This window comes from Archocentrus centrarchus, chromosome 21 (assembly GCF_007364275.1).
Source record: "Archocentrus centrarchus isolate MPI-CPG fArcCen1 chromosome 21, fArcCen1, whole genome shotgun sequence".
NCBI lineage: Eukaryota > Metazoa > Chordata > Actinopteri > Cichliformes > Cichlidae > Archocentrus > Archocentrus centrarchus.
This window is the reverse complement of record NC_044366.1, coordinates 21,650,824-21,662,830: the sequence shown is the minus strand read 5'-3', so window position 1 is coordinate 21,662,830 and position 12,007 is coordinate 21,650,824. Positions and strand designations below refer to the sequence as shown.

General features: G+C 40.8%; 1 protein-coding gene across 1 annotated transcript in view; it reads left to right on the top strand.

Annotated features, from left to right (window-relative positions):
- Positions 1-11,797, top strand: part of nalf1b (NALCN channel auxiliary factor 1b) — an 89,769-nt gene extending 77,972 nt beyond the window's left edge. Inside the window, exons 2-3 of the mRNA XM_030758397.1 lie at positions 4,043-4,214; positions 10,977-11,797. Of these exons, the coding sequence (XP_030614257.1) occupies positions 4,043-4,214; positions 10,977-11,278 (474 nt within the window). The 3' untranslated portion in view covers positions 11,279-11,797. The remainder of the gene's footprint in view (positions 1-4,042; positions 4,215-10,976) is intronic.
- The last annotated feature ends 210 nt before the right edge of the window (positions 11,798-12,007 follow it).

Here is a 12,007-nt window from a genome sequence, read left to right as displayed (position 1 = left end):
TTCACAGCTATGGGCAATTTAGAATCACCAGTTAGCCTAACCCTACTAACTGCATGTCTTTGGACTGTGGGAGGAACTCACACAGACACACCGAGAACATGCAAACTCCACACACTTTAAATTGTGACATTCTGTGTTGATTTACATCTCACTATGTTTTTTGGAAATGTGTACCATGACGTGTATTGTGAGACTGCGCAAAAGGAGAGATGACACAGTGAAAACCATTAAAACATTAGAGGTGACAAAGAGATGCAAAGCATGTGTAATGTGATGGGAAAAAAAACTTTGAGAGCCAGCTGGCTGACCTCTAACAGCCTGTGACTGAAGAGAAGGCTGTATTTTATTCTCTCCCCAAGGGGACTGAAAGAGCACAAAAATGATATGAAGGACAGAAAGAGTCCATCCTACCGCTGTTTGTATTAAGACACTGCTCTCCTTATCACTTCCACTTGCTGTGTCTTTCTTCCACTCTGAGATTAGACATGATAAATTACCAGTCACAGCTCCAGAGTAGACTCATAGTTGAGGGAGTAGAGCTCTCACATTCAGCAACAGCAATAGGCTGCTCTAACTGGGACTGAGTGCAAAAGGATATGGCCTTGGCAAAGGGCCAAAGCGAGCTGTAGTTTTTACACCACATTTGTCACATCTCTTGTATTTCTGGCAGATGGTCTGCTGACTGATGTGCTTAGAGGCCTGTATGTGTATCTGTTGATATCACCTAGATCTAATCTATACTGTAATCCTTCTTCTTGCAAATAAGCATCAGTACTTACTGACTTCAGCTGTACTATGAGATACTGTGAAACACATAAGCAAAACGTTTGCCACTTGTATGAAGCCGTGTCTTCTTCTGTGCTTCAGATGGTGTTTAAACACAGTCTGTCCTGTTGTGATGCTATAGATTCTTTAATTTTTGATTTTGCTCCATGTTTGGGATACAGTGCAAATGACCAGACAGACCTTGACTTTAACATTCTTTTCTGAGATTCTACTGAGTAGGGACAACGCATCATGAATACCAAAGGAGAGGCTGCTTGACAGTCATTGCCTGTTACATTGTTAATGTAATGTGATACATTGCTGAATGAAAGGCAACCTGGCATCCAGTTTATCTTTATCTCTCCATAGTGACAGCTACAGGATGAACAACTAAAGGTTGTTCTAAGGTTCTTCTTTCGATTTAGGCTGTCTCAACCATTTGTGTCTCCTAATATAATCCACAACTGACTTGATGATGTTGAGGTCAGGTCTCTGTGGGGGCTGTACCACCTGTCACTGGACTCTTTGCTCTTCTTCTTGCCTTCATGACCTTGGTTGTAAACAATCTAAAATATCCGGAGTGTGTAAAAGTTTTGCACATAATGATTTAAATGCACATAAATTTACATAAAACGTGTTATTGAATTAGAATTATTAGCTTAATGTGTGTGCATGGTATGACTTACGGTCATGTGACCATATTTTTGCTGCCCTACTAGATTACAGAGAAGGACGGTGTGTATGTGTGAGTTCATGTGTGTGTGTGTGCTATTAGTAACAAACCTTATGTTGTGCTGTAAATGTGATTATTACTGCAGAACAGTTTACTGCACAGTATCTGTGATGGTGAACATGTTCAGTAATGCATACAAACATGTTTGCATACATCTAGGTCTAAAACATGCAATGCAAATGGTGCAACATTTTTTTTTTAAAATCATATTATTTCTGATTCTACATTACAGCACTGCATATTGTACATTTTAACTTAAAGAATATTTTAGCAGGAAACAAAATAGGTACTTTTTATAATAAATGGGACACTCAGACCTACAGCAATGCACTTACCACAAGTACAAATAATTTGCCAACTTAAATCAAACGGGGGCAATATCTGCACATGTTTATCATTTTTCCTCTTGTTTGTATTTATATCATTATGTGCACTAAATTTGAAAAATATTACAAGTTTATCGATTACCACAAAAAAGAATACGTAGGAGAAACATTCTTACATTCTAACATTGTGTTATAAAATTTTAGCAACTCCAACAATAATTTTAAATAGAAAAACAAAGCCAAAAATAAAGAAAGAAATAATAAGTGTTGATGGTATAAGCATCTTACCACCAACATTAGTTCTGTAACATACTGTAAGCTGCTAATCTGTGTTTTTTAAGCCCTCTGGAGTAAATAGCCCTCAGCCCCAATATTGAAGCCAACAACTTGGACCAGGCACAGACACTGGACCTCTGAGGAGGTCCTTTGGTGCCTGCACACAGGATGTGGATCCTGTGCAGTGCAGGCTTGGCCTTTTTTTGTGAATCAGGCTTGCTCTGGTGCATCCTGGGTACGCTTTCTCAGATTGGGATATGGGGAGTTCGGAGGCTGGGTAAATGCCTTGTGCTCGTTCCTGAGCACTTTTTGTGGTGTGTCGTGGTGCACTGTCCTCCTGGGGGAGGCTGCTGCTATCAGGGAGTGCCATTCCCATCAGGACTGGGCATGCTTGATCCAAAAATGTTACTCAGCTGGGAACCCAGGTCGCTCACCAGAACATTACATTGGAACAAAGTGATAAATGTTTTTCACCTATCAGTGGTTTTAATGTTGCTCCAGATTAGTGTATATATAGTTAAAAAAAATTGTTCAGAGTTTCAATTCTTTTGTCAAGAACCACTTAGAGGGACACCCCCCCCCCCCCCCCCCCCCCCCCCCCGTTTTTGGCCATACACCCGTACAGTCACACACACACACACACGCACACACACACACACACACACACACACACACACACACACACACTAGTAACATGTAAATATTCTGTCTGCATGGACAAGTGATATGATCTGTGTTGTGGTGCACTGCTTTTAGGTGTGATGATTAGCTCACAGCAGGTGCTAGCTTGCCTCACAGTCCCCGGAGTGGTGCTTTGCAGGAAACACCAGCTAATTGCTGCGGGTGATAATATCACACAATGAAGCGACCAACTTATCACATGAAAAAAGATAAAATAATGTGCTATGTAAATCAGTTGTCCCCACTTGTGCACTTGTAGAGTTGAGAAAATGGGTGAGAAAAAAAATTACCAAAAGCCATGCACAACCATTATGTAATATAGGGTTTTGACCACATTCCCTGTATTTGAGCTAATCTCACATACATAATAAGATGAACACTTTACGCTGTAGCACAAAAACAGGAGCATTTGTGTTATTAACTGTTTGTGAACTGATTTCTAGCTTCTGTGTTTACAAATAATACCAGTTTTTGGCTGCAGGACAGCTGAACAGTCAGTTCAGTCAACCCTGATTTTATTTTCTCTGGGTTAACTGCATGCATGGTGACTGAAAATCGCTATTATCAAAGGCGCTCCATCATTACAGTTCGCCATAGCAACAGGTAAATACAAAGCCACCATTTTCATCCAGTGCTAGGTAGAAATATTTATGTGTAACAATGCAGATGACAGCAGCAGTAAGAGCCTGAATTATTTTTCAGTGCCATTCATGTTCAGCACACTTGAATTTCTTTCATGTCTGGAACATGGCTTTTAGACAGTCATTGCTATAAACAGACACAGATAGTGATATTAGTCGCGAACTTTCATATTTAAGGTTGGTGGTTACGTTCCTAATTTGTTCGATAATATTGGGATTTATGCATGAATAGCATTTTTAAAAAGGGTGGCGCTCTAATATGTTAAAAGGTATTCATTTGTCTGCTGTGTGTTGTGTTGCGCTACATAAAGACCGCCCCCATAAGAGCAGTTGTGATCCTAAAAAAAGGTGCAGCTTCAGTGCAATCATGCCTACTCAATTTAGGCATGATTGGACAAATCTCAGTATTGACTGACAAAGCGATGACTGCCCAGCAACAACTAAATTCAGTAAAAACAGTGGATATCAGGATCGCCAGGATATCTGCTCATTCCTGTGTGGATCGGTAGATGCGGAGGTCATGATGATTCACATCAATGCAAGAGTGTGTGTATGCGTGTCATCCACTGAAAGCCTCCCTAACTCATCGATATCCTCTCACCTCTCTGTCTTCCACCTAGATGGTTTATAAGCCCTGGCTGTGTTCTCAGTACTTCCAGACCACCCAGATGCACTGCAGCAATCGAATCCCCTGTGGTCAGTACTGCCTGGAGGTGCAACAGCGGTGCCCCTTTGTCCTGCCCGACAATGATGATCTCATTCACGGAGGCAGCCCCAGTTTTATATGCACAGGTACAAAATAATCACCGTGCTCTATTATTATGTTTGTGATTTTATCCTGTGTGTTCTGTTCTTTAAGCTTAGCATCAGTAGAGTGCATGCAATGTGCTCAGTGAAATTTTGGGCTAAGGTATTACCCTTCTGGGATTCAAAGCCACACATCAATTTCCTTCAACCTCCCACCTACTTCATTGACCGTAGGTCATGCTCTCAGCCTGATTACAATGAGTAAGCACATGTGCTTAGTGTTTCACTCAGTACTTCTTCAGCGGGACACACACCCGCTCAAGGACAGGCAGAAAACACGTATGAATTTACACTTACAGGATGTACTGACTAATCATCAGACTGACAGGGAGATACATCATAACAACAAATTGCTGCCAGTTACTCATAGCCCCACAAGGCAGCTGCACATTACAGCACTGAGACAATAGGTCCATATGCTCTGTCTGTCCCGAACAATACATAATGCTTTAAATGCTTTTCACTGAAAGTTTAACGTATTTTAATTTCAGAGGCACTTATGTTCAAGACCTATCCAAAAAGATGAAAGTGATTTGCATTTCCATGGCCTGGGAATATTAAACAAATTACACTGTATATCAAAATCTGATGTTTCAAAATTCCAAATGTCATCCTCTGAAAAAAAATACCAGCTACTAGTTACTGTCCTGTTACGTGTTTGCAGCAGTAGATTTTAAAGAATGGCAGGCATATGAGAGGGCTATGTAATATTCTGTCTTACTTGACTAATCACCAGCATTCAGAGATCTTAGCCTGACATTCTCTCATCCTTCAGAAACTTTCACCTCCTGCTAGTTCCTGAGCAGACACAGGAACTATCTCACCAGAAACTGAGACCCTGTTGACTCTGTTAGAAAGACCGAGTTCCTGAAAAGATTCAAGTGGGGGAAAACACATTTATTACTGAATACTGAGTACAGTGGTATTTCCAGCCTATTATTGTTTTAAATCACAACTAAACAGTAAACCATGTCAGAATAGCACTTTTCCCCACATATACTGTTGTTAAGATAAAGTGCATCACGTAGGAATTTCACATTTGTAAACATTTTTTCACAAATCTGTGTTACATTAATGACTATCATTACAAACACAAATAAAAACAGAACATATTTATGAATATTTAAGGAAACGCTAACTAAACGTTGACAGGCGCTCTCAAAATATTGCACAAATTTACACAACAATATTGGTTTACACAAAACTAATGACTGAAATTTTATCAGAAGCCCTCAAGTTGCTTCAGTTTAAATAGAAAAACAAATGAAAAATTAACCAAGCACAACCTCATTTTTAGTCAAATCGCCGCTGGTTCTCATGACAGCAGCATACTGTTAAGGTACTGACAAAAGCAAATACTGAAGATAATCAGCCAGTAACTTCTGATTCCTTTCTGGCAACTGCAAATGCCCCAAGATACCAAAAGTTCTCTACAGAATGAAAGTGTGATGCACTGTTCTTTGAAAACACTGTAAATGGGTTGAGTCCCCACTGGCGTCACATGTTGATGCTGCCCTCTGGTGGACAAATTGAGTATGAGGTAATTTTACAATAGCGATATATAAGATGTAATGTACTGCAGGAGTTGCCAGTTTATGTTAGTTTTTAAAGAACACTAAGTAAGGCAGCTTTTGTCACAATAAATTGTGGACATTCTTTTCTTTGCATTATCAATGTGTCTTATAAAAAGGTCAAGATCAGTAATGTGTTGGGCTTGCTCTCACTCTTTTTTTTTCTTTATTTAAATTTTTTCAGTCTGTCTGTGGCTAGCAGTCCCCTTCCAAAATAATTAACGTGGAGAAATTTCTAGAAATACATTCCCCACTCACCCTGCTAGCACATTTTATTTGCTGCCCCAGGTAAGATAAAAAAAAGTCCATAACTCTTCCTGATCCATAATTATTCATTAGTGCAAGAGTATAATTATTAACCCATAGCTAGCTGAAAATAATTTCCAAATATATAAACTTTGTCCTTCAAGCTTGGGTCCTCTACCAGAGGCCTGGGAGCTTGAGGGTCCTGCGCAGTATCTCAGCTGTTTCCAGGACTGCGCTCTTCTGGACAGAGATCTCGGATGTTGTTCCTGGAACCTGCTGGAGCCACTCTCCCAGTTTGGGGGTCACTGTCCCTAATATTCCACTTACCACGGGGACCACTGTTACCTTCACCTTCCACATCCTCTCTAGCTCTTCACTCAGCCCTTGGTATTTCTTGAGTTTCTCGTATTCTATCCTCCTGATGTTGTCATCACTTGGTATTGCTAAATCTGTCACTATGGCCTTATTCCTCTCTTTGTCCACCACTACTATGTCCAGTTGGTTATCCATTACCAGTTTGTTTTTTCTGTATTTGGAAGTCCCACAGGATCTTAGCTCAGCCATTCTTGGGGGGTGTCTCCTATTTTGACCTCGGGACTCCAGGTCATACTGTATACTGTACTATGCCAGCCACTTGGTTGTGGCGTTGCATGTATGCTCTGCCTGCTACCATCTTGCACCCTGCTTCTATGTGCTGGATTGTCTCAGAGGCATCTCAGGGGCAGTATGCACCTTGCCTGGTGTGATAGACCCCAGACTCTATGGATCTTGTGCTTAAAGCTTGTTCCTGTGCTGCCATGATTAGTGCCTCTGTGCTGTCTTTCAGTTCAGCTTTATCCAGCCCATAGTAGGATTTTTCAATATCAGCCACCACTATCTGCCGTGGTACATGCCATGCAGTGGCCTGTACTTCCATGATGGTTCCTGTTCTTGCACCTTTTCTTTCTCGGGTTTTTGCTGCATGAGTTATTCACTAAGCACATGATCATTTGTGGCTGTCTTGCTCATGGACCTTTGTTGTTTCATCTAAGATAGTGGTTCTGAAACTCACTAGTCCTCGGCACCTTGTTAATCCGGGTGACACCCGAGCTTATATTGCTTCAGTTATATGTCTCTCACTCATATTCTGAGATAGGCTTGGGTAGCATAGGGGCCTAGCCTGGGAACCCTTACTGGATGCATGCCTTGGCTGGAATTTGACCCCCTCCCCTGGGCACGCGCTAACATCTTTGGAACTACAGCTGCGTACACAGTACCAGTCAAAAACTTCTGACTGGTACTGTGTATGCAGCTGTAGTTACTGTATTATACATATATATATATATATATATATATATATATATATGGAAACTGTTTTTAGCCAGCTGTGAGTTAATAATTATGCTTTTGTACTAATGAATGATTATGGATCTGCAGGTGTTTATACAGTGGACTTTTTTCTTAACAGGGGCAGCAAATACAATATGTCCTCCATTGGAAATTAATTCTGAAGTCATTTTAGGTTCTTCGAAGTAGGCACATTTTGCTCTGATTACAGCTTTGTACACTCTTGGCATTCTCTCAATCAGCTTCATGAGGTAATCACCTGAAATGGTTTTCCAACAGTCTTGAAGGAGTTCCCAGAGGTGCTGAGCGCTTGTTGGCTGCTTTGTCTTCACTCTGTGGTCCAACTCCTCCCAAACCATCTCAACTGGGTTTAGATCAGGTGATTGTGGAGGCCAGGTCATCTGACAGAACACTCCATGACCCTCTTTCTTGGTCAAATAGCCCTTACATAGCCTGGAGGTGTGTTTGGGGTCATTGTCCTGTTGAAAAACAAATGATGGTCCCACTAAGTGCAAACCTGCCAACAGTGTCACCAGCAAAGCACCCCCATACCATCACACTTCCTCCTCCATAGTTAACAGTGGGAACTACACATGTACAGTAGGAACCATCCGCTCACCTTTTCTACGTCTTACAAAGACATGGTGTTTGGAACCAAAAATCTCAAATTTGAACTCATCAGACCAAAGGACAGATTTCCACTGGTCTAATGTCCATTCCTTGCGTTCCTTGGTCGAAGCCATTCTCATTCTGGGCTGTACTAATTAATTTCTTCCTCATGTGCTAAAGAAACACACGCCACCAGAGTACCCCATGGTTTATGACAATTCTAGCAGGTGTCGTGAATGATAGCTCCTCTTCCAATTAAACCTCTGCTACAAAAACACTTTTTGGACAATCCCCACTTAGCTAGAATTTATCCCCACACTAATTCATGCTACCCAAACACATGTTGGTCTGCAGAACCAAATTCCAAGGGGCACACAGTCATAAAATAACCTTAAACATAACATAAAGATAAAGCCTTTGATAGGGTCAACTGGACTTTTTTATATAAGGTACTAGAGCGCCTGGGCTTTAATAACCAGTTTATTAGGTGCTTGCGATCACTTTATGATGAACCACGGGCCAGGGTAAAAATCAATGGGCACCTAACAAACAGCTTCCAACTACACAGAGGAACCCGTCAGGGATGTTGTCTAAGCCCATCGCTTTTTGCAATATTCATTGAACCCTTGGCACAGGCCATTAGAGAGGATGATGGGATAAAGGGAGTTAGTTTTGCAAATATAGAACACAAGATTGCCCTCTTTGCAGATGATGTAATCACATACCTCCAAAATCCAGATACAACGCTCCCCAGAGTTATGTCAGCATTAACTGAGTTTGGTCAACTGTCGGGCTACAGTCTAAACATCACAAAAACACAGGTTCTGACAATTAACTACTCACCTAGTAAATTTATAAGAAAGACATATGGACTTAGGTGGGATGCCAAAAAGCTAAAATATTTAGGAGTATTCATTTCTCGAGACTTGGATGAGTTATTTAGTTTGAACTTTGATAATCTTACTGAAAACATACAAAAAGATTTGACAGCCTGGGCAAGGTTATTGTTGGACTTCACAGCTAGAATGGAAATAGTGAGGATGAATCTACTTCCTCGATTTTTATATCTTTTCATGTCATTGCCTACTAGAATATCTAGCGCACAGTTTCATGCCTGGGACAGATTGATCTCCAGATTTATTTGGTCCGGGACCAGACCAAGAGTAAAATTTAAAACACTCCAAATTAATAGGGACCAGGGGGGTCTGGCTCTTCCAAATTTGAGAGAATACTATTACGCATCTCAGATGAGATTCATGGTCTGCTGGTGCTCCTTGGAAATGGAGACTAGATGGAAACAGATTGAACTTAGCCAGGGTGGGGCCCAACCTCAGACACGTCTGGGAGGTAAAATAGTTACAGACAAAAATGGGAATGGTATAGTTGAAGATACGTTGTTAATCTGGAAAGAAGTGGTTGATAGGTACAGATTGGCAGATGTCACTGGACTTCTGATGTGGCCCTCCTGTAACTCAAATTTCCGACCAGGAGAATTAGATTCTTCTTTTTTAGATTGGAAAGATAGAGGGCTTGTGGCTTTGTGCCAGTTTGTAGAAGGTAACACTTTTAAAACATTTGAGCAACTGAAAAGGGATTACAACCTTGAGAATAGAGATTTATTTAAATATTTCCAGGTCAGGCACTTTTACAATTCAAAAATTAAAAAAGGTGTTCCTCCAGAAGGTAATACTATTGTGAACATTTTTGCAAATGCTTATACGCACCTCCCATGCAAAACTGTTTCCAAACTATATAAGGGGTTGCAGAAACATAATGGAAATAACACCTTGAATATTAAGTCTAAATGGGAAAGGGAATTGGGAGTAAAAATTACAGAGGATGCTTGGCTTTCTATGTGTGTGGCACAACAGACGTCTACCAGTTCTAAAAGATGGAGGGAATTTGGATGGAAGTGTTTGATTAGATACTTTATTACACCGCAAATTACTAGTAGATATAGAGGGGAAGAACAGCAATGTTGGAGACAATGTGGATATCGGAACGCCAATCATTCTCATGTATTTTGGTCCTGCCCAAAGTTGGCAGCTTACTGGGATGGAATCTGTCAGACTACTGGGATAATTTTGGGGTATGTCATCCCCAAAGATCCTAGAATTTTTCTGTTGGGGCTGATATCTGGAGAATTGTTTCAAAAAGAGGATGAGTACCTTTTTAAAATTCTATCAATTGCTAGCAAAAAAGCAATTACACGATCTTGGCTAAAGACACTCCCCCCCCAGCTGGACCACTGGAGGGACGTCGTGGAGGAGATTCATTCTATGGAAAAACTGACATTTCTTTTACGTATGAAAGGACATTCTTACAATAAACGTTGGTCTAAATGGTTAACATACAAGAGCAAGGAAGCATAACTAGGTGTAATATCTTGTAATGTATATATATACTTAACTAAGAATCAGTGCCCCAAGTTCAGTGTGTGTTGTATGTTTTATTGTAATGAAAAATGTTAAATAAAGAGTATAAAAAAAAAAAAAAAAACATAACATAAAGATGATACAATGTCATGTGAACCAAAATATGCATAGATGAGACTGAGGCCTCAAGCATAAATGAGTGAATATATCAGGCCTCTGTTTTATCCTTCTAATCAAAAGCATACAGTGTTCATTAAGCCAGTGTATATGACCACTATAAATGTCAATAAATGATACTAAGAATGATAACCGTAAATACCAATACCAAAGTAATAAGAAATTCCCAACAGTGCCTACTTTGAAGAATCTAAAATATAAAACATATTCTGGTTTGTTTAACACTTTTTTGTTCACTAAATAATTCTATATGTATTTCTTCATAATTTGGATGACTTTGTATTGATCTACTATGGATACAATTTTTAAATAATGAAAACCACTGAATTAAAAAGTGTGTCCAAACTTTTGACTGGTATTATATGTGCATGTGAACTTCATAGACAAAGTGCATCTCTCACTCTTTTTTTCTCCTTACCACTCACTGTAAAAACAACCTCCAGGGCTGCTGGAAGACTATCCATCAGGTGTGGACCCAGATGCAGAGTGCTGTGACGTGCGGTGGTACTTGAAAGTGGACAACCGTTCCCGGGGGACCCTGAAAAGAACTCACCCACCATGCCAGCACCGTACCTCCCTCAGCTCCTCAGCAGCCTGCAGACTGTGTAACAGCCGGCTCAAACTCTGCCTGCTGGTCCTTGTTCTCCTACACACTGTTGCCAGCCTCACAGCATCCCACAATGCAACAGGATTGGGCCTCCCCACCATCACGCCTCTGGAGGAGAGCCCTGCCAATGAGGAGTGATAGAGTTGCCAGGAGGAGGTGAGGTTGTTGGGGTGGGGGAATTCCCTCACCATGGCAACCAATATGGAAAAATACAGCCACAGCTGTGCCAACGGCTGGAGCTGTATTCTTGTGGACATCCTGCAACGCTTTCTGGCAAATGGAAAATGTGGGATGCTTTGATATTAAAGACACATGAATCAATCAAGACAAATAAATAACTAAACAAACAGACATACTGAGGGATTCAAACAGTCCCTTATGTAGGGAAAGGGGACAATGCCACAGCCTTTGTTGAGAGGGAAGGTCAGCTTCCTCGTGGCTGAGTTTCTCTCACTACGCTTTTTTACACTGTGTTCCAATTATTGGTTTCTGTTGCACTGGCTAACTATGGAATAACACAATCATATTCTCTTTTTAATGTTCATCCTTTGTCTTTGTTTCTGGGTCTGTCATACAGAAAGAAAATGTGTCTGCCTCTAAATAAGACAAACAAAGTGTAAAATAAGAAGTATCTGTGTGTGTGTTTTCTAGATTTACTGTGTGTGTGTGTGTGTGTGTGTGTGTGTGTGTGTGTGTGTGTGTGTGTGTGTGTGTGTGTGTGTGTGTGTGTGTGTGTGTGTGTGTGTGTGTGTGTGTGTGTTGCTGACCCAAAAGTCTATCTAACAGGCTGATACAGCTGATGATTTTTATGGAGGCCCCCTTAGATGTCACTTAGCTCTGCCATGCTGTTTTGATGGCCACAATCTC